Source organism: Oryctolagus cuniculus, chromosome 7, assembly GCF_964237555.1.
Source record: "Oryctolagus cuniculus chromosome 7, mOryCun1.1, whole genome shotgun sequence".
NCBI classification, from domain to species: Eukaryota; Metazoa; Chordata; class Mammalia; order Lagomorpha; family Leporidae; genus Oryctolagus; species Oryctolagus cuniculus.
Window position 1 is genome coordinate 136,717,224 of NC_091438.1, and position 22,448 is coordinate 136,739,671.

At 45.5% G+C, this 22,448-nt stretch overlaps 1 protein-coding gene across 5 annotated transcripts in view; it reads right to left on the reverse strand.

Moving 5' to 3' along the window:
* Positions 1–1,756: 1,756 nt before the first annotated feature.
* LOC100347349 (protein argonaute-1) overlaps positions 1,757–22,448 on the reverse strand; it is a 44,728-nt gene continuing 24,036 nt past the window's right edge. For 4 of the 5 annotated variants that reach the window (XM_051832176.2, XM_070078755.1, XM_008273690.4 and 1 more), the window contains 8 exons: positions 22,018–22,202; positions 11,934–12,093; positions 11,664–11,754; positions 10,452–10,646; positions 8,324–8,458; positions 7,638–7,739; positions 6,818–7,017; positions 1,757–6,575 (listed from right to left, as the gene is read on the reverse strand). In XM_051832176.2, coding sequence (XP_051688136.1) covers positions 6,467–6,575; positions 6,818–7,017; positions 7,638–7,739; positions 8,324–8,458; positions 10,452–10,646; positions 11,664–11,754; positions 11,934–12,093; positions 22,018–22,202 — 1,177 coding nt within the window. In that variant the 3' untranslated portion in view covers positions 1,757–6,466. Of the gene's footprint in view, positions 6,576–6,817; positions 7,018–7,637; positions 7,740–8,323; positions 8,459–8,650; positions 8,705–10,451; positions 10,647–11,663; positions 11,755–11,933; positions 12,094–22,017; positions 22,203–22,448 lie in introns of those variants that run through there. The other variant, XR_011390779.1, reaches the window with a different exon arrangement.

Below are 22,448 nucleotides of genomic sequence, written 5' to 3' on the forward strand. Positions count from 1 at the left end.
TCAAATTGATTTCAATGTTCCAATTTGTTCTTCAAGTTCAACCAGCCTCACTCACCCTTGCTGCTGCAAAGGAGCAGAGGTCAGACTGGCTGTTTCCCAAGGGAATCTGGCAGATAGTAGCCACAGGTTAGGTTTGCAGTTTGAAAAGTCACAACACTTGGTCTCCAGAGGAATGCAGGCCCATTATGTACACACTGGCTGCCAGTGATGATTTCTTACTGGGCTCTCTGCCAGAATCTTTCCCTGAACCATCTTCCCCCAGTGCACAGAAATAACAATGCTCTGGCAGTATGAGGAAGGAAGAGCAAAACTGACATGTTTAACAGCTGAATTACTAGCAGAAGGTACAAAACATAGAACCTCCGAGGTGGGGTGAGAGTCGGGGGGAGATGATCATTTGCTTTTGTTTCTGCTTACCTGAAAATTCAGGAATGCTGAGTCCATCCTGCACACTCAGAATCACTTCTTGATCTCCCTCCCACGCCCACCCTGCCCCATCCTCATGAACCACATGGATTTCTAGCTCCTTTTCATTCTATTTACAAATATTAATTCCTTGTTATAAGCTATGGCCTGGAGATGACAAAAACCAGTAGATCATAAGTTTCTGCTGCTAGGAGTTCACAGGCCCTGGGGAAGAAATGTCACTGAAAACAAAGCAAGAGACTAACTGCTTTCTAGTACTTTGGTTAGGAACAAAATTGGGCTTTATTTTGTTCTTTATCTCCTAAGGATAAGAGGAAGTTTGAGGTATTGGTGGTAGTTGTGAACAACTTGGAAGTCTTAGATTTATTTTAACTGGGTTTTTTTTCAAAGCTCATTTTCAAGAAATATGTTGCACAACTCAGGTCAGTCATATATAGCTGTAAGATTCCAAACATGGGGAGATCAGTAAAATGAGCAGAAAAATACATTCTTTCTGTAGCAGTTCATGTTGTTAATCACTCCCTTCTTGGACCGTCTTAAGGTCTTGATTTTTTTTTCTTACCTTATTAATCCACTCAATAAAATAAAATGATGTGTCACTTCAGGCTCTATTTTTCCCTATCCCCTAAATTGAGTTTCCAAAGGTTGTACTCTGCTTCTCTCTTAGCAATCTTATTCATGCCAACCATCTGTATAGCTCCCGTTATCTATAACTGCAGCTTTATAATCTTACCTGAGTACCACTTCTATGTTTACTGGAAACCTTAACCTCATTGCCCGAGGGGAACTCAGTCTACCTAAGGCTTTCTTCAAAAAGTGTACCACATTCCTTCCTTAGTCTCCTCTCATCCCCATCTGGATTAGAAGGATGTCCCAACATACTTACATGCTCAGGTAGAAACTTGGGCCCTAGCCTCTATTCCTCTCCTTTTCCCCCACCCCCAGCACCAGCCATTGGTTTCTATTAATTCTATCTCCTGTCTCTCAAATCTTCCCTTCTTCTCTATTTTCATTGCTATAGCCTTTTTCCAATCCATCACTGTCTTTCTCCTGTATAGGGGACTTTTTGACCAATCATAGCCTCCCCCCTCCAAAAAGAATGATTAAGCTCCTTAAGGAGACACTGTTTTCCCCTCATTTTTGAATTGTGTCTGTCCTCCTCCCCAGTACTACTGGCATGGTATTTTGCATGTCTGTTTAATGAAGAATAAATGTAGGCCCTGTGAAGTATTATTGTGTAACGATCTATTATCCTAACCAAGAACCTATCAGAGATGTAATTAATCCCAACAGTTTGTTTTGCTGGTAGAAAAAAAGAAAGAGACCATACTTTAGAAATAAAAGCCACTGTTGTCTTTATAAAACACAGAATTGTGCTGCTGCTGTTGCTTGCTTCAGAAGGAACTGTACATTACAGCTGCTGGGATAATTTCACAATGGACTAGACAAGGTACAGCTCAAAGCAGGACACAAACACAAGTCTCAAAGGGAAACAAATGCAAACAAGTACACAGCTGTGGGGCTTCAGGGACATTTCCCCATCCATGCTGGACTTGAGAGGGATAAAAAGTTTAGAAACTAAAGTGAAACCCAGAGTAGTCACACATGCCCACCACATGGCTGCTAAGTGCAACATCACACACCAATCAGGTTGGACTGTGTGCCCAGGGAAGTAATTTCATTTTTCCTTATTGCTACTACATCAGGGGACTCAGTGCATTTGACACATTGTCTTTACTTGCACAATTCTTGGAGGGTTTCCTATTTTCCTTTTAAAAGAAGGAAATCTGCCTTTCCCACTTCATTCTGTTTGAGCCCATTTCTTCCACTCCCTTTCTTGAGCTCCCAAACAGCAGCCAGAGGTTCTAAGTCAGTAGGAGTAGAGTAAGGGGAGAGCACCAACCCAGCCTCTCTCCCTACTCAGGGAGAAGGCAAGTCCAAGTAGTGAGGAGAAGGAGAGAACCAGAGAGGCCCTCCTCCCCAGTCTGCTTAGAAGGCCAAACAGGAAAGAGTGCCTTGCGTATCCCTGCCATGATCAGACTTTAAGAAGGAAGGCATCCCAGCTACCATCCTGGATTGGCCTAGGCCCAGTAAATAAATAAAAATAACTTTCTCCGACATAATTTCCAAAACTGCCTTTTGGCTAGTTTGAGATGACTTTTCTACCCTAACGGGGAAGAAGCTTCCGTCCTTATTTGTTACACACGATGCCAGCTCTAAAACACTGTCCCGCTCAGCCTTGCAGACATCCTACGGGCCAGCTAAGAAGTCAGTGTTCCCTTGGCTGCCCATCACAAGCGAATCCTCAGTCACAGGATTCTGGACCAAAAAAAAAAAAAAAAAAAAAGAAAGAAAAGAAAAAGAAAAGGAAGAAGGAAAAGAAAAAGAAAGAAAGACCCAAACTATCCAAAAACGTTGCTGCTTAGCCAAAGAGGAGGCCACAGAAAAGCTATCTAGCAGATGGGAACTGAGAGCATTTTAGGGCAATTTTACACTTTTAGGTGCCTACTTCTTCAGCTTTATCCTAAGCCTAAGTTCCCAGCAACAGTAGCCCCAGGCTTATCCCCAAAGGCCAGCAATAGCACCTCAACCCCACCATGGGTCAGGCTGGACTGGATAAACAATCAAAGAGCAGTGCTCTCCTTTCCCACCTTTTAGCCAAACTCTCTCCGTTCTCATCTCTTCACTCTCTGCTTCCCCATGTCCATCCCTTAACTTGCCACCCTGGCTACCCAGGTAGCTCAACCCTAGAACATCGTCAAGAAAAGTGAGGCCCCAGATAGAGAGAAAAGGAAGCAGATTTAGAAAAAGCAACAAGAGAAATCAGTTCAAAGGAGTGGATAGGTATGGAAACTGCCAGAAGCCCTCCTAATTTCATGCCAGCTGGGCAGGCCTGTTACTCTGCCCCAGTGGAAGCTTGGGAAAAGAGAACAGTCCAACCCAGGGTTAAGAGTTAACACCACTGGGTATGCGGAGGAAGTTCTTGGTCTTCTGCAGTCAAGGAGCTAAGCCTGTCTTGCCAGCTAACAATAGGGTCACTGCAGCCATGCAGAGAATTCATCATCACATATGCAGACAGGCAGGCAGGCAGGCAGGCAAGCAAGCTAAGTGATTAGGGGGAAAAGGAAAAAGGAGCCATGGAAAGTGAGAAGAGAAGAAGGAAGGCAAAACAGTGGAACAAAGGGAACAAAGGGAGCGAGAGACCTGTCTAAGAGGTTGAGGTTGGGTTCCCCCGGTGTTACCTCACAGCTTCAGTAAGAAGCACCTCTCAAACCGAATCCAAGCAAAGCTTCCTGCCAACTCCACTTTTTAATCTCCATGTACCACCTTTCAAACAAGAATAATCCATGAGATCAGTGGTATTTTTCAAGTCTCAAGCATCCAAAAAACAAGCAAAAATCATAGCAAGAATTTATTTCCTTGTCATTGCCCAAGCATGGCCGGTGCAATGCCAAAGGGCTAAAAATGCATTTTAAGCCCCAGCTCAAAACCCAACTGGAGAGAGTGAGGCAAAGAGGGAAAAGGAGAAACACGTAAACTTGTTGCTGGGAGTAGTAGCTGTCACCTGGCTTCTTATGGGCATTTGCAAATGCTGGTGAATGACTGGACCCTCCAGGAATAGTGCCCTTACTCCAGCCCCAAAATGTACCCAAGTAGAGAACATGCAGAGCCCATTGTCCTAGGAGAGCTCCCTCCCCAAAGGGTGACGGAACACGAAGTAGACTGTTTATGAAGGCGATGGACAGGGCAGATGGAGTGTTGGCATCACTCTCTTTAGGCACTTGTGTAAGGAATGTAGGCTCTCCAGTGAGCTGCCTCCTCCTAGAGCCCTCCATTCTGTTCTTCAGCTGGGCTTGTGCCCATGGGGCACCCATGCTATAGCCAGCAGGAAAAAAGCAAAGGATTAGGAGGAGTTTATTCAACAGTCCTGATGCTTTCTCCATAATGAATATTTGTGCTACATTTTGTGAAGTTGCTGAACAATGTAGCCAACCAGAACAGAACCTGGGAAAGATTGTTTTGCATAGCAAATCTGGGTCTGTACAAGGGATGCTGGGGAGAAGACAGGGCAGCTCCAACTCCAGAGGCCAGGATTTAGACCCTCCTTCCTTTGACTGGCCTCTAAGCCTGGGCTAGGCCTAAAGTATCATGGCTTCATCACCAGAGTGGGGCAAATCCAAGCCCAGGCTCTTCATAAGGGGGAATTTCCACACTGAAGTTTCAAGTCCCCATCCAAGCAGTGGGGAAGGAAAAAAACAAAACAGTCAAGGAAAGAAGGGACTTTGCCTCAAGGTCAGCAGGGACCAAGTTAGAACCCCCTTCTTCTTCAGTCCTGCAAAACAGTCAAACCCCTTATCTCAAGACAGAAAAGAAAAGAAAAAGCCCATGCCACCCACTCACATGCCCTAGTGGGAAACCAGGAAAAATTCATTTGTGTAAACAGAAGCATTTGGGAGCAGCAAAATTCCCCAGCCTGTCCACAGGACATGCTGGAATTTGGGATGAGCCAAAGGGTCAAAGGACAGCCCAGAGGAAGGGGAGATGCACTTGCAGGGGAGAGTGCATGACAGTGCAGAGGAGGGAGCCTGTAGCAAGAAAAGGTTTTATCTGCACAGAGGAATGATGGGGCCTGAGCCCCACCTTGGGGAATTAACCAGCCCCTACCTAGCCAGGCCAGAGAATAAGTCAGGTACAGCGTTCCTTCTGATGGCTCAATGTTTTCAGGATGTAAACTCATCAGGCATGGGAAGGACTTCCAGATTTTGGCAATAGACTCAAGTTATGATATAAAAATAATATTTAGTTTTCTTTTTTTTTTCTTATTTTGGACCAGGATCATTTGTTGTAAGATATCCCAGTTAAGAAATATTGAAACTTAAGAGACCTGACCATCAGGAGAAAAAAAGACACCAACAGTGAGAAATGCTATGAAAGTTAACTCCGGGCCTGGGCAGGGTAGGAGGTAGAGGTGACGGGAAAAAAGGAGGCTTAAGGGGAAAGGCCTGGGGCCAGTCATCTCAGCAGCTCCTAGACTGGTCACGTCTGAAAGTGCAAATGTCAATGGATTTTAACCATCTTGAGGTTATGATCTTTTTAAAAGCTTAATGAATGTGGAAGTCAATTCCTTCAAATGCAAAAAAGCTGGCATTCTGGCTGGAGGCTCGTTGGTTTCTGGATATTTCTTCCCCACCTATCTCCTCTCCCACCCCACCCCATCTCCCAAAGAAAGGTACAAAAGGTTGCAGTTCTGCAGCATTACCGTTACAGGGAAGGCACTGGTTACCCACCAGCAGGCGGAAGGAAGACAGGGTCGTGTCACTTCAGAGCTAAGTGCCATAGTGCCTTAAGTGTTACTAGGGGCTAGATGTCTGTCAGGGAGAAGGTGGGGTAGAAAATGTGGAGAGAGAGGAATAAGGGCAAGGGTGGTGGCAGCTGGGGGAGGAGCAACCAAAACCATTAGCATTAAAAATCTTGCTACAAACTGGATTCTGAACCCATTAAAACATCTAGTATCCTAAAATATTGATCTGGGTCTGGTTTCATTTTTCTTCTTAAACAAATCTAGACCTTTTCTGATTAAGGCTCCTAAAAAATCCTTCCCTCTCCCACCCACTTTCTCAAGCCCCTCACTTTCCCATCTAAAGTATCAAACCCAAACCTACCAGCTTTTGTCCACAGGGCTGCAGAGCCGACCTTAGCAAGCTGTCAAGCATGAGTCTTTAGCACTGTGAGTCACATGAGACACCTGTGTGTATGGTGGGCACCAGTGCTGCCCCTCTTGGTCCAGTGGGGTCAGGGCCAGATGTGACAAGTTGGGGTGAGGGCAGGGGACATAGGGTTGATATTAGAGATTTCTGGCTGGTGGTCTGTCTTGCTGGCCCTGTTTCCAAAGCTCACACCCCGCTGTAGAAAGAAACAAGGCCTCCTACACTCCTCCCTAGCCCACCTCCCTCCTCCTTGCTTCCTCTGGATTTGGGCGGCACAACTCCTGGGGCTTGGAAAGCTTTCTTCTATCCAGTGAGGTAACAGCGTTCTGCCTTCAAGCGAAGTACATGGTGCGCAGAGTATCCTGGTGAACCTGCACAGCTTTGGCCAGAGCCTGGGGGTCCCGCCCATTGCTCTGCCCCGATATGTGGCTCCCCTCTCCACTGAAAAAGGAAAAAATGAAAGAAGTTCTTCCTGGTGAATTGAGCTGCTGCTAATTCCCTCACCCATCCGTGGCATGCCAAATTCCCATACCAACTTGAGAGAAAAACAACCCAGGTTTGGGCAGATGACCCCAGTGGCACCAAACTAGATAGCACCCATTTACTTCTATGCAAGGAAAAGTGAGAGAGGCTGGTACGGTGACCTGAAGCAAAAAGGAAGCAAGCCTGACCCCGGGCCTCACCTGTCATGCTCCTTGTCCACCAGGTGGTATCGTGCCCGGAAAGCCACCAAGCGGGCATAGTAGGCAGGTGCTGGGATAGAGACGGAACGTGTGCATCGTACATAAGTGTGGCACAGCTGGTATGTCAAGATCTGGAGCTCATCTGCTGTGAAACGGTTGTCATCCCAAAGGACATAGTAATGGGAAGGTCGGCTGGTACCCTGGGAAGACAGGAAGGTGAGGGGCCCCAGGTTGGGCAGAGGGGATGGCTGATGATAAGGAACAAGATTACTGTTAAGAATATAGCTGGGTTTTCTGACCCACCCATTAATAGGCAGATACAAAGCCACTATTGTCATACAACACCCTTTTGTTGCCGGCACTGCAGGGAGTTAAGCCACTACCTGAGATGCCAGCATCCCAAGTACCAGCAGTGCCAGCTATTACAATTCTGATCCAGCTTCCTGCCAATGTGCCTGGGAAGGCAGAAGAATTTGGGCCTGTGTACTTGGTCTCCTACCATAGAAGTGGGAAACCAGGATGGCTTCTGGCCCAGCCCTGGCTGTTGTAGCCATTTAGGGAGTAAACTAGCAGATGAAAGATAATCTTTTTCTCTGGCACTCTGCCTTTAAAAAATAAGTAAATCTTAAAATATATATATATATATATATATACGTATACACACTCTTCTAATAATGGGAAACCAGCAAATATACTCAGAGCTTACCAACAGAACAATCCTGATTTGAACGCCATTCAGTGATGAATGATGTATTCTATAAGTAGTGGGATAACCAACTCTTTTTGACCCATTAGAAACCCCAGGATATAGCCCGGCTACCTGGATGCCTGCATGGCTGCACAGATAGAAGTCAAACTCAAAAGGGTGGGTGATGTTGGTGTCCACAGTGGTCCCAGCTGGGATGTTACCACTCTTCCCAATCTGTATAGAGACAAATACAACCAAGATCCCAAGACCTGCCTGGCCCTAGCTAGGGCCTTGGCTAAATTCTATGCTGATGCCACCAGAATCCCAAGAGCAAAGCAAAAGGTACTGTTCCCAGAGGTTACAGGGTCTTAAAATAAAAGGTTTCTAAAGTCCCACAGACCCATTTCCAAATCCTGGTTTTGCCATTTAAAACCTGCATGATCTTACCAAGTCATTTAACCTTTCTGAGGTTAACCTGGAGTTAGCAACAGTACCTACCTCACAGGATTGCTGTGAGGAAGATACCTTGTACAGTGCCTGGCACATAACGGTTCAATAAATGGCAGTGCCTTTTCCTTTTTCTGGGAGCTGGTCTACATAAGGGGACTAGGCCAGGGAGTTAGGAGGAGGGAAAGTTTAAGTGGAGGAGGAAGACACTAATGGAAGGAAGTGGGAGAGGAAAGACATAAGAGCTAGGGGCAAGGATGGGACCAGGGAGGATGGCTAGGACAAGTATGAAATTCCCAGACTTTTATCTTCCCTATCAAAACAGACAGACAGGAGTAGGGAGCTGGTAGTCTCCTCAACTGCTCACTCACTCGCTCATTCTTGTCAGCACAAAAAAGGCGGGTGTGATGGCGTTTCTGCACCACGATGTAAGTGATCCCAGGCTGGTAGTCCTTTTCCAGTTTGATGCAGGCATCACGAATGGCCAGCAGCTCATAGTGGAGGATCTAGGTACAGGGAGAGGAGGGGGACAAAGACACAAAGCTCCTCTTGAGTTCACACATCTTTCTGAACTAAAGAATTGCCACTTGAGATATGGCTTTTCGCTCTGCCTCCCTTTATATGCTGATGCCCAACAATTAGAGATGATAGGCCCTTCTTGAAAAATCAGCCTTATACTTAATTCACCTGATATGTACCTATAAAACCTTGACTGGGTGACTTCACATCAGGAGAGAACAGTCGCCTGGGTCCTAAGCATAAAGAGACCTAACATCAGGACACAAAGTTCACAGAGAAATCACTAAAATCACAATGTCCCAAAGTAAGTTAATTTCACTCAGGATCGAGAGGATACTAGCAGTTCCCTTGTGAGCTCCAAGAGGAGACAGGATTTGGACCGCTGCAGAACAGAGAAACAGAGAAAATACCGTGGCTAGAGAAGCCGCCACAGGTAATTAATCACAAGCAATAGTTGCCTATGGCCATGGATATCAGATACAGGGAGTCCAAACTGTATGGTAGAAAAGGATGGAGTTTGGAATCAATTAGAACAAGGTTAAACGCAGCCTTTAAAGCTGTATTTCATTCAGCAAGTTATTCAATCCCTCTAAGTTTCATTTTCTCCACATCTATTAACGTTCCAAATAAGACGCTTTACAAAGCTGTTGTGAAGACTAAGATAACTTGGTAAAAGCACAGAAAACCTAGGAGGGCTTAATAACTGCTGGTTGTTTTGCTAATCATTTGAATTTTAACCCAACGCTATGTGAAACCACTAGATACTTCTGATCAAAGTAGTAATATGGGGAGTTAGCACTGTGGTATAGTAGGCTAAGCCTCCGCCTGCAGCATTGACATCCCATATAGGCACCGGTCCGAGTCCCGGCTGCTCCTCTTCCAATCCAGCTCTCTGCTAATGTACCTGGAAAAGCAGCAGAAGATGGCCCAAGTGCTTGGGCCCCTGCATCCACATAGGAGACTCAGAAGAAGCTCCTAGCTCCTGGTTTCAGATTGGTCCAGTTCTGGCCATTGTGGCCATTCGGGAAGTAAACCAATGGATGGAAGATCTTTGTCTCTGTTTCTCCCTTTCTCTGTCTCCCCCTCTTTCTGTCTGTAACTCTGCCTCTCAAATAAATAAATAAAATCCTTAAAAAAAAAGTAACATGGATAAATTTGTCTGGTGTTTTAGGAAATGCTAAATGACCTGGAGGAAATAGAGCACATGTCCTCTGGAATCAGACCATTGTGTTGGAATCCCAAGTCCTCTGCTTTACTAGCTTGGATGACACTGAAAAATCATTTTGACATTTCCAAGCCTCAGTTTCCTCATCTGTCAGTGGGTATAATAAAACCTATTTCACTGAGTGATTATAAGATTTAAAAGGATATAAATGAAGTACTTAGCACAGTTCATGGCACATAATAAGTGTCCATTAATGGGAATTAAAATACTACTAAATGACAGTTTAGGAGACCAGTTTGTTCTACTAACTAGTATTAAAAAAAAAAAAAAAAAGAATATGCAGGCTTGGCACTGAGAACAAATAAGAGGAACATTGTGAAGGAAGGTCAGTGCAGAGTGGTTCTCACAGCGTGAACTCCAGACCAGAAGCATCACCCAGAAACTTGTCAGAATTGCAAGTTCTAGTGTTCCCTGCTAGACTCACTAAAACAGAAAACTCCTAGATTCCTGCAAACTGTTTTAAACAAGCCTTCCAGGTGATCTTCTTGATGGATGCTAACACTGAGGGTCACGGGTCTACACAGTCTTCAACATGAACCAAACAGTAAATAGGCACCAAGGGCTTTCTGTTACAAGGACGTAGATATTACCTGGATACTCCACCTCCTCAGTTGTGATCTCTGTCCCCAAGCCAACCCCATTTAGCAAACCCCCCCAGGAAGCGGCACACCTCTAGTGCCAACAGCTTTGAAAAGGTAAAAGCAGCTAGCTCTCGGCCTCAACATGAAGGTTTCTCCTTCTGAGATGGGCTCTACCTGTGGGAGCTGGCCTTCAGGGACCCCATCTCGGTAGAAGATGATTCGGGTAGGCTTGAAGCGGGTGGACTTGTAAAACTGGATGAGCAGCTCACGCACCATGTAGGACAAGTCTTCAATGATCTCCTGCCGCGGTCGCTGAACCCGCACAGTAGCACAATATCGGCTGGGGTGGGCGTCCATGCTGCCTACTACCTGGCATTCAAAGAGGAAAAAACAGCTCCCAGAAAGTTCATCCAAACTTGCTGCCACACCAAGGGCTTGGAGAGAGGCTTCCCAGCAAAACTGCGACTGGATGAGCAGGGCAGCGGATGCAATGAGCCCTAGTTTCAATTCCTATCCTACCACAGAATTTACTTAATTCAACTGATAAGAACATGCTCCTGCAGTGCTATTGTGGTCCATATAAAGCACAGTGAACAAGGCCCAGCCCACAGTAGGTACTAGATAAACGTGATTTCCCCACTCCTAGCAGAGGGGCATGTAAAGGTCTGGCACTACCAGATCAAACAACAACCTCACCCAGTCCAAGGTTACTCTTTTTGTTCCACTCTACAGCTACTCTACCTAGGAACCATGACCGTAACAAGGTTCTTGTAGCCAAAGTTTAGGAAGCATGGCCACAAGGAAAACAGGGATAAAGCATATTTCAGGATTTCACTGCACTTCACAGGCTGTCTAGAGAAATGAGAGGGTTCAGGAAACAAAAGTAGCAAGGCAGGCCTGAAGCCTAGCAATTTGGAAGCCCACATGGGGCAGGGAGCGGAAAAAAGCAGGCAAAGGGACTGGAGAGACATCTAACCTATGAAATGAATTAGAAGTTGGGGTGAGCCAGAGAAAAGAACAGTCCCAGCAACTAAGTCAGTCCCTTAAAAGAGATTCTAGGCAAGAGAGGTGGTCACTCCCACATATCCCAAGAGCAGTCTTGGAGAGAAACAAAAAAATTTAAATGCAAAATACGAGTGGTGGGGAGAAAGGGGCAAGTCTTTGGTCACAGGCTATACTTTCACTATTCTCCCTGACAAAAAGACACCAAACCATACAAAGTTAACTTTAAGAAGATGACAAGGGAGGAAGCAATGGGGATGGTGAGATGGTGGAGATCTTATGAAGGGTTAAGGGCCAGAGATGAGGGAAAAGAAATCCTGCGCAGTATTTGGGACTTGGGGCCAAGAGGAGAACTTTGTGAGGAAGCTGGAAAGTATCACTCACTGCTGTAATAGAAGGTTTCTTCCCATCCCCGGCTGGGGGGTGTGTAACATCTGCTCCCAGGAATATCACTGGCTGTTGAAAGACAGCAGAGCTGAGCAAGGAAGGAAAAACAAAATGGTGAGGAATTGGGTCTTCTCTCTCTAGTACCATCCAGCACCCATTCTGGTCTTTCCCCTTATGTCTGATTCACTCTGCCTGGTCAGGATCCTATCTCTTCATTAATCCCCATATGGTACCTTGACAAGGGCAAGCAGACAACAGAGTTCATACCGCTGGTGTGGAACTAGGATGTTGTTAATGCCACCGAGTTTGACATTGATCTTGAGGCAAAGGTTGGACAGAGTCTGAGGCGAGGTCTTGACCACGTTCTTCACCTGCACACACTGTGTAGCCATTCCCAAGAGCGTATCTCCAACACGTTTCACCTCAGCTACAGGCAGAGAGAACTGGTTAGTGCACTCAACAAATATTTACTGAATGCCTATTAAATGTCAGGCAGTATATGAGGTACCAGGAAATACAATGGTGACCAGAAACACATGAAGTCCCTACTCTTAGTGTGTTTATTAAGTAGTGACTAACGTTAAAAACCATGAAAATCCCAATATAGACATATGCTACAACAAAACTTGCTGGAGCTGTAAGAATGTAGAACCAGGGACAACAACCTAGTCAGGAAAGGATGACTGGTAATGACTAAATTGAAATCTGAAGGTAGCAAAGAACACAGAAAAGAAAAGGAGGGTTGGAGAAAGTACTTCAGGCAGAGGAAAACATGGCAAAAATGCACTCTTTTAGAAGTTTGCAAAATGTTTGAGAAACTGGTAGAGCACAGTAACTACAAAGGCAAGCAAGAGGACCACGCTGTGGGAAAAAGAACAGGCTTCTGAGGCTGATCGACAGAAGAGGCGATGACAGTGTAGATTAAGAAGGCAGATGAGGGGCCAGCGTTGTGGTGTAGCGGGTAAAGCTGGTGCCTGTGATGCCGGCATCCCATATGGATACTGGTTCGAGTCCCAGCTACTCTACTTCAGATACAGCTCCCTGTTATTGCACTTGGGAAAGCAGCAAAAGATGGCCCAAGTGCTTGGGCCCCTGCATCCATATGGGAGACCCAGAAGAAGCTCCTGGCACCTGGCTCCGGTCTGGCCCAGCTCTGGGCGTTGCAGCCATTTAAGGAGTGAACCAGTGGATGGCAGATTGTCTGTCTCTCCCTCTCTCCCTGTAACTTTGACTTTCAAATAAGTAAAATAAATCTTAAAAAAAAATGCGATGAGTTGTCAAGAAACAAATAGATTAAAGAGATATTTAAGGGACTCTGTTAGACAAGATACATAAGGAAACAGATTTTTACAAATAACTTTGAAGTAGAAGACAGATTATAAATTCTTTTTGAGACATTTTGAGTTTGTGCTTTTTGATCATCCCAGCAAAGATGTCAACCAGGCAAATGGGTATAGTCGTTAGAAGCTCAACAGAGTAGTCTGAAACAGAGATACAAATTTTTGCAATATTTAGGTACAGGTAGTAAGTGAAGGCATGATATTGATGAGATCACCAAGGAGGATGGCAATGAAAAGAGAAGAGGCTTAGATAGAAATCCTGAAGAACTGTCAGAATTTGTAGTACAGGAAGATGACACCAGCCATGGAGAAAAATCCAGAGCTAGAAGGAAGTCCAAGACAGTAACTTATCATGCATGCCAAGTAAAGAAAAAAACTTTCAAAAAGAAACAGTGGTCACAAAGTCACAAGTAACTAGATCAGGTAAAACAAGGAGGAGGAATGTCTTTTGGATATAGTGATGTTGACGCAAAAGCTGTTTTGGTGATATAATGTACAAGCAGGAGATGCAGGATCAATCAAAGTGTTGGTATGTTTTCTCTGAAAGACTCACGTATGTTTAGAAAGCTAAAATGATATTTTAATTTTTTTTTTTTGACAGGCAGAGTTAGACAGTGAGAGAGAGACAGAGAGAAAGGTCTTCCTTCCATTGGTTCACCCCCACAGATGGCCGCTACAGCCGGCACACTAAGTCAGTGAGCTGTGCCGATCCAAAGCCAGGAGCCAGGTGCTTCCCCCTGGTCTCCCATGCAGGTGCAGGGCCCGAGCACTTGGGCCATCCTCCACTGCTTTCCCGGGCCACAGCAGAGGGCTGGACTGGAAGGGGAGCGACCCAGACAGAATCCGGAGCCCCGACCGGGACTAGAACCTGGGGTGCCAGCGCCGCAGGCAGAGGATTAGCCTACTGAGCTGCGGCGCTGGCTGATAATTTAAATTTCTAAGAGAGATGGAATAACCAGTGGCAAACCATTTTCTCTGTAGAGAACATTCAGAAAAGCCAGGTAAAATACAGAAACCATCTTTCTGAAGGCACCAGGTATTAAGACATAAGGACTGGAGAGGTTAGCCAGCGCCGCGGCTCACTAGGCTAATCCTCTGCCTAGCGGCGCCGGCACACCGCGTTCTAGTCCTGGCCGGGGCGCCGGATTCTGTCCCGGTTGCCCCTCTTCCAGGCCAGCTCTCTGCTCTGGCCAGGGAGTGCAGTGGAGGATGGCCCAAGTGCTTGGGCCCTGCACCCCATGGGAGACCAGGAAAAGCACCTGGCTCCTGGCTCCTGCCATCGGATCAGCGTGGTGCGCCGACCGCAGCGCGCCGGCCGCGGCGGCCATTGGAGGGTGAAGGGTGAACCAACGGCAAAGGAAGACCTTTCTCTCTGTCTCTCTCTCTCACTGTCCACTCTGCCTGTCAAAAAAAAAAAAAAAAAAAAAAGACATAAGGACTGGAGAGGTTAAAACTCCAGAGAGAGAGAGAAAATCTCAGAGGAGAGCTACCTTCAGCAGCTTCTTTTGTCCTGGGTACACTTATGGATTCTAGGTATGGGCAGCAGACTGAGAATCCAAGCTCTGCACTACCAGAGGGACTACCACCAGCAAACAAGCAACAAGAGCTTTTTGATGTTTTGAGACATCAAGACATGTACTAAATGTGAAAGTTCTAAATGTGAAAGTTTTAAAATAATGACAGTAAAAAAAAACATAGTTATTTTCATAACATTGGGATTTCTTAAATAGGACACAGAAAGTACTAGCTAGGGGGCCAGCACTGTGGCATAGTAGGTTAGGGGGCCAACTGCAATGCTGGCATCCTATATGGTCACCAGTTTAAGTCCCAGCTACTCCACTTCTGACCCAGCTCCCTGCTAATGTGCCTGGGAAAGCAGCAGATGGCCTAAGTATTTGGGTCCCTGTCACCCACATGAGAGGCTTGGATGAAGTTCCTGGCTCGTGACTTTCACCTGGACTAGCCTGGGCCGCTGTGGCCACCTGGGGAGTGAACCAACGGACGAAAGCTCTCTCTCTCTTTTCTGTTTCTCCCTTTCTCTCCATAAGCCTGCCTTTCAAATAAAATAAAACCTTAAAAAAAAAAAAAAAAAGAGTACTAGCTGAAATACTAATAAGCTGGACTATATTAAAATTAAAATGTTCTTCTCAACAAAAGATACCATTAAGAGAGTAAAAAGGCAAGTCAGAGAATATGTGTAACATACATATATATTCAATAAAGGAATGATAAAGAAGGCCTATAAATTAATAAGGAAAAGGCAGTTAAGTCAACTATTTAAAAAAAGGAAAAATTTTTCAGACTTGAGCAGGCACTTTACAAAAAAGTGCTGGTGAAATAGCCAACAGAGATGAAGACATACAATTTTATTAGTCATCAGAGAAATCAAATGAAAATCACAAGGAAAGATAGCATTAAACACTAACAAGAGTGGCTATCTAGAAAATAAAAAATATGACATTTGGTAAGGATGTGAAACATCTAGAATTCTTTCTCCTATGCTGCTGGTGGAAGTATATATTGGTATACTTAAAATCCATTCCTAGATGGCCGGCGCTGCGCTCACTAGGCTAATCCTCTGCCTGTGGCGCCGGCACACCAGGTTCTAGTCCTGGTTGAAGCGCCGGATTCTGTCCCGGTTGCCCCTCTTCCAGGCCAGCTCTCTGCTGTGGCCTGGGAGTGCAGTGGAGGATGGCAGGAAAAGCACCTGGCTCCTGGCTTTGGATCAGTGCGGTGCGCCGGCCACAGTGCGCTGGCCGCGGCGGCCATTGTGGGGTGAACCAACAGTAAAGGAAGACCTTTCTCTCTGTCTCTCTCTCTCACTGTCCACTCTGCCTGTCAAAAAAAATCCATTCCTAGATACATACTGAACAAAAACGGATATATATATTCAAAGTAGACATAGAAGTGTTCAATGAAGCATTGTTTATAATTGCCAAATACTAGAAATAATTCTAAAATGTATTTTTTTTAATTTTTTTTTAAATTTTTTGACAGGCAGAGTTAGTGAGAGAGAGAGAGAGACAGAGAGAAAGGTCTTCCTTTTTTCTGTTCATTCACCCCCCAAATGGCTGCCACGGCCGGTGCGCTGTGCCGATCCGAAGCCAGGAGCCAGGTAGGTGCTTCCTCCTGGTCTCCCATGTGGGTGTAGGGCACAAGCACTTGGGCCATCCTCCACTGCCCTCCTGGGCCACACAGCAGAGAGCTGGACTAGAAAAGGAGCAACCAGGACAGAATCCAGCGCCCCAACCAGGACTAGAACCTGGGGTGCTGGCGCCGCAGGTGGAGGATTAGGCAAGTAAGCTGCGGCGCTGGCCTCCAAAATATATTTTAATAGAATGGATAAATATATGTAAATTGTGCTATAATCATATCATGGAAGAGCTGTAATAAACTACAACCAGACATAAGGAAGAACTCAAACTTAATGTTGAGTGAAAGAAGCCAGACACAGGGACCTGTACTGTGGCACAGTGGGTTAAAGCTTTGGCCTGTAGGGCCGGCATCCCATATGGACGTTAGTTCAAGTTCTAGTTGCTTTACTTCAGATCCAGCTACCTACTAATGTGCCTGGGAATGCAGCAGAGGATGGCTTGAGTCCTTGGGCCCCTACACCCATGTGGGAGACCTGGAAGAGGCTCCTAGCTCTTGACTTCAGATTGGCTAAGCTCTAGCCATCGTGGCCGTTTGGGGAGTGAACCAGTGGATGGAAGATATTGCTCTATCTCTCTCTGTAACTATGTCTTTCAAAGTAAATAAAAATAAATCTTACGAAAAAGAAAGAAGGAAAGAAAGAAAGAAGCCAGACACAAAACAATACACACTGTAGCCATCGCTGTGGCATAGTAGGTTAAGTCTCCGCCTGCAGCACTGTCACTGGCATCCCCTATGGGCACTAGCTAGTTCGTGTCCCAGCTGATCTTTTTTTAATATTTTGTTTATGTATTTGAGAGATATAGTTACAGACAGTGAGAGGTAGAGACAGAGAGAAAGGTCTTCCATCTGCTGGTTCACTCCCCAAATGGCTGCAACCGCCGGAGCTAAGCCAATCAGAAGCCAAGAGCCAGGAGCTTCTTCCAAGTCTCCCATGTGGGTGCAGGGGCCCAAGGACTTGGGCCATCTTCTACTGCTTTCCCAAGCCATAGCAGAGAGCTGGACTGGAAGAGGAGCAGCTGGGACTCGAACCAGCGCCCATATGGGATGCTGGCACTGCAGACGGAGGATTAAGCTACTGCACCGTGCGTTGGCCCCTCTGTTCCTCTTCTGATCCAGCTCTCTCTGCTTACGTTCTCGCTGTCTGTAACTGTATCTCTTAAAGAAATAAATAAAAAATCTTTTTAAAAATCTAAAAAAAAAGTACATATGATATGATTCTATTTATATAAAGTTCAAAAATAGGCAAAACTAATCTATGATGTTATAAACCAGAATAGTAGTTCTCACTGGGGGAGCTTTATAGGTACTAGTGTAATGTTCTCCTGGATACTGGTTACACTGGTATGACACTATGGGAGCCAGTTCAAGTCCCAGTTGTTCCGCTTCCAATCCCTGCTGATGCGCCTGGGAAGGCAGCAGAGCCCCTGCACCCACGTGGGAGACCCAGAAGAAGCTCTTAGCTCCTGGTTTCATACTGGTCCAGCTCCGATCCTTGTGGCCATTTGGGGAGGGAATCAATGGATGGAAGATCTTGCTCTCTGCCTCTCTTCTCTCTTTCTCTGTAACTCTGCCATTCAAATGAATAAATAAAAATATTAAAAAAAAATTTTTCACATAAAAAAAGCCAGTAGTAAGAAGTTAGTAGAGCCCACTTTCAGCATTGTTTCCCAGGCCACGAGACATCTCTTTCCTGGGGCTGTCACAGTGTCACCAGCCCCTGGGGTGTTGGAGAAGGCACCTCAAACCCTGTGTCTCATCGCTTAGGAGCCTCCTGCCACCTTCTAGACCTGCTCCCTGACTGATGTCATGCAGGGAAGAGCCTTGGTGGGGAGAGGTAAGCCCCAGGCCCCGGGGGACCCACAGGGACAACAGCTCCTTGGGACCTGGAGAGAGGGGACGAGTGATAGGCCAAGTGGGTCTCCAAAGTTTGAGATCCTGGAAAACAACAGGTAGCTCGTCTTTGTTTTAGTTTAGGATTAGTCAAGCTCCTGGATTGTGGAAGCCAGGAAATGTCACCCAGCTGAAGACTGGTGGCAGAGGCTGTTTTAAGGGGGCAGACTCCTGGGTCATGTCCTGGGGCTTTGGGCCCGGCCTGGCAGGGTCTGCCCTTTGTGCAGATCCTGACCCTGGTGCCTGTGAGGTTGGGGTCACCCCTTCCTTGGTCCCTGAATCACAGCTGTTTGCATTTTATGTGTTTTCTATATTTTCCTCAGTTGTTTGAAAAGGAATAATAGAAATAAAGTTGTTTGCTTCAGGAAAAAAAAAATAAGTTACTGGAGAAGAAGGAATTAAGTATACTGAAGACAGGATTTGCAGCATGATACCAGATCAAAATTGGATAGATGTGATTCTGTCTTTCCATACTCTCAGGGCAACCACAATGCCAATAGGACTTCGATTCACCCAGGACAGGAAGAATGTCATTCCACCCAGCCTCTCAGGAGGAAGGGTAAAACGTCTAGAAGAATGTGACTTCTCTTATCGATTGGCTAAGTTTCTAGGCACATGGCCCCATTGCCAGGAGGCATAACCAAGGAACTGTAAATGAAGAAACTCAACATCCTTACAAAGGTTTTTTTTTTTTTTTTTTTTTGACAGGCAGAGTGGACAGTGAGAGAGAGAGACAGAGAGAAAGGTCTTCCTTTGCCGTTGGTTCACCCTCCAATGGCCGCCGTGGCCGGCGCGCTGCGCTGATCCGATGGCAGGAGCCAGGAGCCAGGTGCTTTTCCTGGTCTCCCATGGGGTGCAGGGCCCAAGCACCTGGGCCATCCTCCACTGCACTCCCTGGCCACAGCAGAGGGCTGGCCTGGAAGAGGGGCAACCGGGACAGAATCCGGCGCCCCGACCGGGACTAGAACCCGGTGTGCCGGCGCTGCTAGGCGGAGGATTAGCCTAGTGAGCCGCGGCGCCGGCCCTTACAAAGGTTTGAGGCTGACATATATCACATTACTGAGCCCAGAAAGAGAAAGTTTTAAATAAATGCCGCTTTCCTAAGTATGTTGTATTCACACACATATTTTTCAAAGATTTTTACACCAAAATAAATTTGTCCCTTAATTCTGTTTTTCTACAAACTTTGTGAGGTGCCCTCATAGCCCAAAGACAAGCCAAAAGACTGGATTCACCCCTTAATGAGGAGAGCCATAAACATGGATACTTAACTCAAGGGAGTACTCCTAACAAGCATCCCTATCTCCCATCTCAGGTCATCAATTTAAAGCCCAAGTGAACTACGGACTGGAGATCAACTAACTTTACTCCATAGATAATTACTGAGTTACCATATTGATGGAAGACTCTACCTTAGGTGTACATGTGCAGAGGGAAGAAGGTTTCAAAGTAGAATCAGATCTGCTCCATGCTCAAAGTTAACATCAAGCAAGGTGGTAAATGATCAGTGCAATAAACTAGAAGAGTCCAGCAAGAGACAAGTTCACCCTTGACGACAAGAATAATAAGTAGCATTTAAATTAGGTGTGGAAGGATGGGGATGACTTTAAGGGCAAGAAGAAGAGTATCCAGATATTTCAGGCAAAGGCAAATGATGTAAGCAAAGTCAGAAACTGGAAAGCACAGACAAGGAATGAGCATTTACAATGCCTACTAGGTGCCAGGCACTGTGCTAAATGAATTCTTTTACATAATTAATTCATGAGACTTAGAAAAGTTAGGTAATTTACCTTAGCCAGTGGACTGGCCAAACCAGGATTGAAATGCTGTTCTAATTCCAGAACAAGTGATCTTTCTAGTATATGTGAACAGTACAAGATAAAATGGAAAAGATGCAAGTTTACCAGGGCCCTGAAAACCTTTTATGTAGTAATCATTGGAATCAATTTTTTCTTTGGTAGTACAATCAAAATCTTATTCAGTAATCATTTAAGAAAGATTTGAGGGGCCAGCATTATGGCGTAGCAGGTTAAGCTGCCACCTGCAGTGTTGGCATGCCATATGGGCTCCAGTTCAGGTCCTGGCTGCTCTACTTCTGATCTAGTGTGCCTGGGAAAGCGTGTGTACCTGGGAAAGCAGTGTAGGATGGCATAAGTGCTTGGGCCCCTGTGCGTACGTAGAACCCAAGGGGGCTCCTGGCTCCGGCCTGGTCCAGCCTCGGCCATTGCGGCCATTTGGGGAGTAAAGCAATGGAAGGAGGTTGTCTCTGTCTCTCCCTGTCTCTCCCTCTCTGTGGCTCTTTCAAATAAATAAAATGGATCTTTAAAAAAATAAAAATAAAAAAGGGGAGGCCAACATTGTGGTGCAGTGGGCTAAACCTCTACTGGCGGGACTGACATCCCCTGTAGGCACTGGTTCATGTCCCAGCTGCTCCACTACCAATCCAGCTCTCTGCTCATGGCCTGGGAAAGCAGTGGAAGATGGCCAAGGTACTTGGGTCCTGTGTGGGAGACTTACAAGAAGCTCGTGGCTCCTTGCTTTGGATCAGCCCAGCTCCAGCCTTTGCAGCCATTTGGGGAGTGAACCAGAGGATGAAAGACCTCTCTCTCTGTAACTCTGACTCTCAAATAAATAAATAAATAATTTTTTAAAGAAAGATTTGAGAAGAAATGCTACAACTGCATTGGGAAGTATGGATTGAGAGCAGGAGATATTTCTTGAGAAAGATTATGAAAAAGAATACTAGAAGAGAAGATAGCCTGCCTCCAAAGTTTGAATGAAGGTCCCCAAGAGCAATTCTGATGCCCAACATGGAAGGCAGAATTAAAGAGAAAAGTTCATGGAGGAGAGAACAGCTAGTAAAGAGATATTCCACCAGAACTCCTTGAAAGGCAGATTGTCACTACTACTCTGCTACCAGTGAATCCAGGATCTAGCACTGCGTTTCACGCACAATAGTTGGTCGATATGTTCTTGCGGAAGGGAGACAGAAAAACAAAATAGTTCAAGGATTGGAGCAAGATTTTAATAATGTAACAAATAATAACAGGTGATGACTGAAACATGATGGGAATTTCAATAGAATGTAAATATAGAGAGTGAAGGCAGACGACAGAAACCTAGAAAGTATCAAACATTCCCAATAATGACAAAAATAAGGAGGAACAGAAGGAAATATTTAGAAGTCAAGTGAAAAGAAAAGTTGAGCAAGGTCACTCCCTTGCAAAGGAGGTTTAAGAAACAGGTAGATAGAAAAAAAGATTAAAAAAAGCTAAGGAGTAAGTGGCTGGTGAGGAAGTGAGCATACAGATTTAAGAGAACTCATTCAAAAGGCTTGATCACGAAAACAGGAAAACAAAGCTAATGGAGATGGTAAAATATGATAGTATGCTCTAGGATGGGGAATCTGAAGATGTCTGAGGGCTGAAAGGGGATAGAAACAACCGCACAGAGGAGTTGAGCCAAGTAAGAAGATACCTCTTCCTTTGAATTTGAAGCAAGAGAGGTAGTGATGGAAAATGGAGTAAAAGTGCTGAGCTAGAAAGGTATACAGTGGTTCCTATTCTAAAACAGAGAAGGAAAAGGAGGAAAGAAAACTTCTCAGAAAGTCCTAACCATTACCAGGCAGCAGAAGCATCACACACTCTGTTGGAGGTGCTACACAATGTTCCGATAAACAGTACAGTGCTAAGGATGTAAACTGGGACTCATCCATCTCTGTATCTGGACCAGCTTAGCCTGGCATAAAGAAAACCCAGTAAATGTTGCTGGGAGGGAGTGTGAACAGGTAGGCAGGATCTGGATGAATTAATGGTTCATGTAGGCTGACATTTCTCCTATATTTCCCCTGATGTTAAGGAACAGCTCTGGCTAGAAGCAAGAATTTACAGAGTCCTCCTTAAAAGCCCCCAGGAAGCTACCCTGAGAGCAGTACTATCAGCACTACTGTCCCAAAAGAACTGTACCATACACCGGCGTCTTCCCTGGCAGGATGACGATAATGAGCTGCAGCCCTGAGTAGGTGTTCTTGAGATGCCGGAACATGGGCTCCACGCTGTCTGCCCCCTGTGCGTATTTGCAGAAGCAAGGCTGACCCTGGATAGGCATCCCTGCATCCTTGGAAATCTTCCGCAGCTGGTCTGTGAAGTTCCTGTAGTATGGTCAAGACAGGAGGCAGTAAGTCTCACTTTAATATCTCTAATCAAATGCCTCTGTCTTAGGTGCTCAGCATTATGAGACACTGAGAGATTCTAACATGAATGAGAATGAACATAGCTAGTATAAAAAATACATTTATAGTTGATTAACACATGACAGAGCTTGCTAAGTGTTCAAAGGTATAAGTAGAGAGCTAAAGGAACCCAGAGAAGGGACCTGTGGGAATTATCAGGGTCCC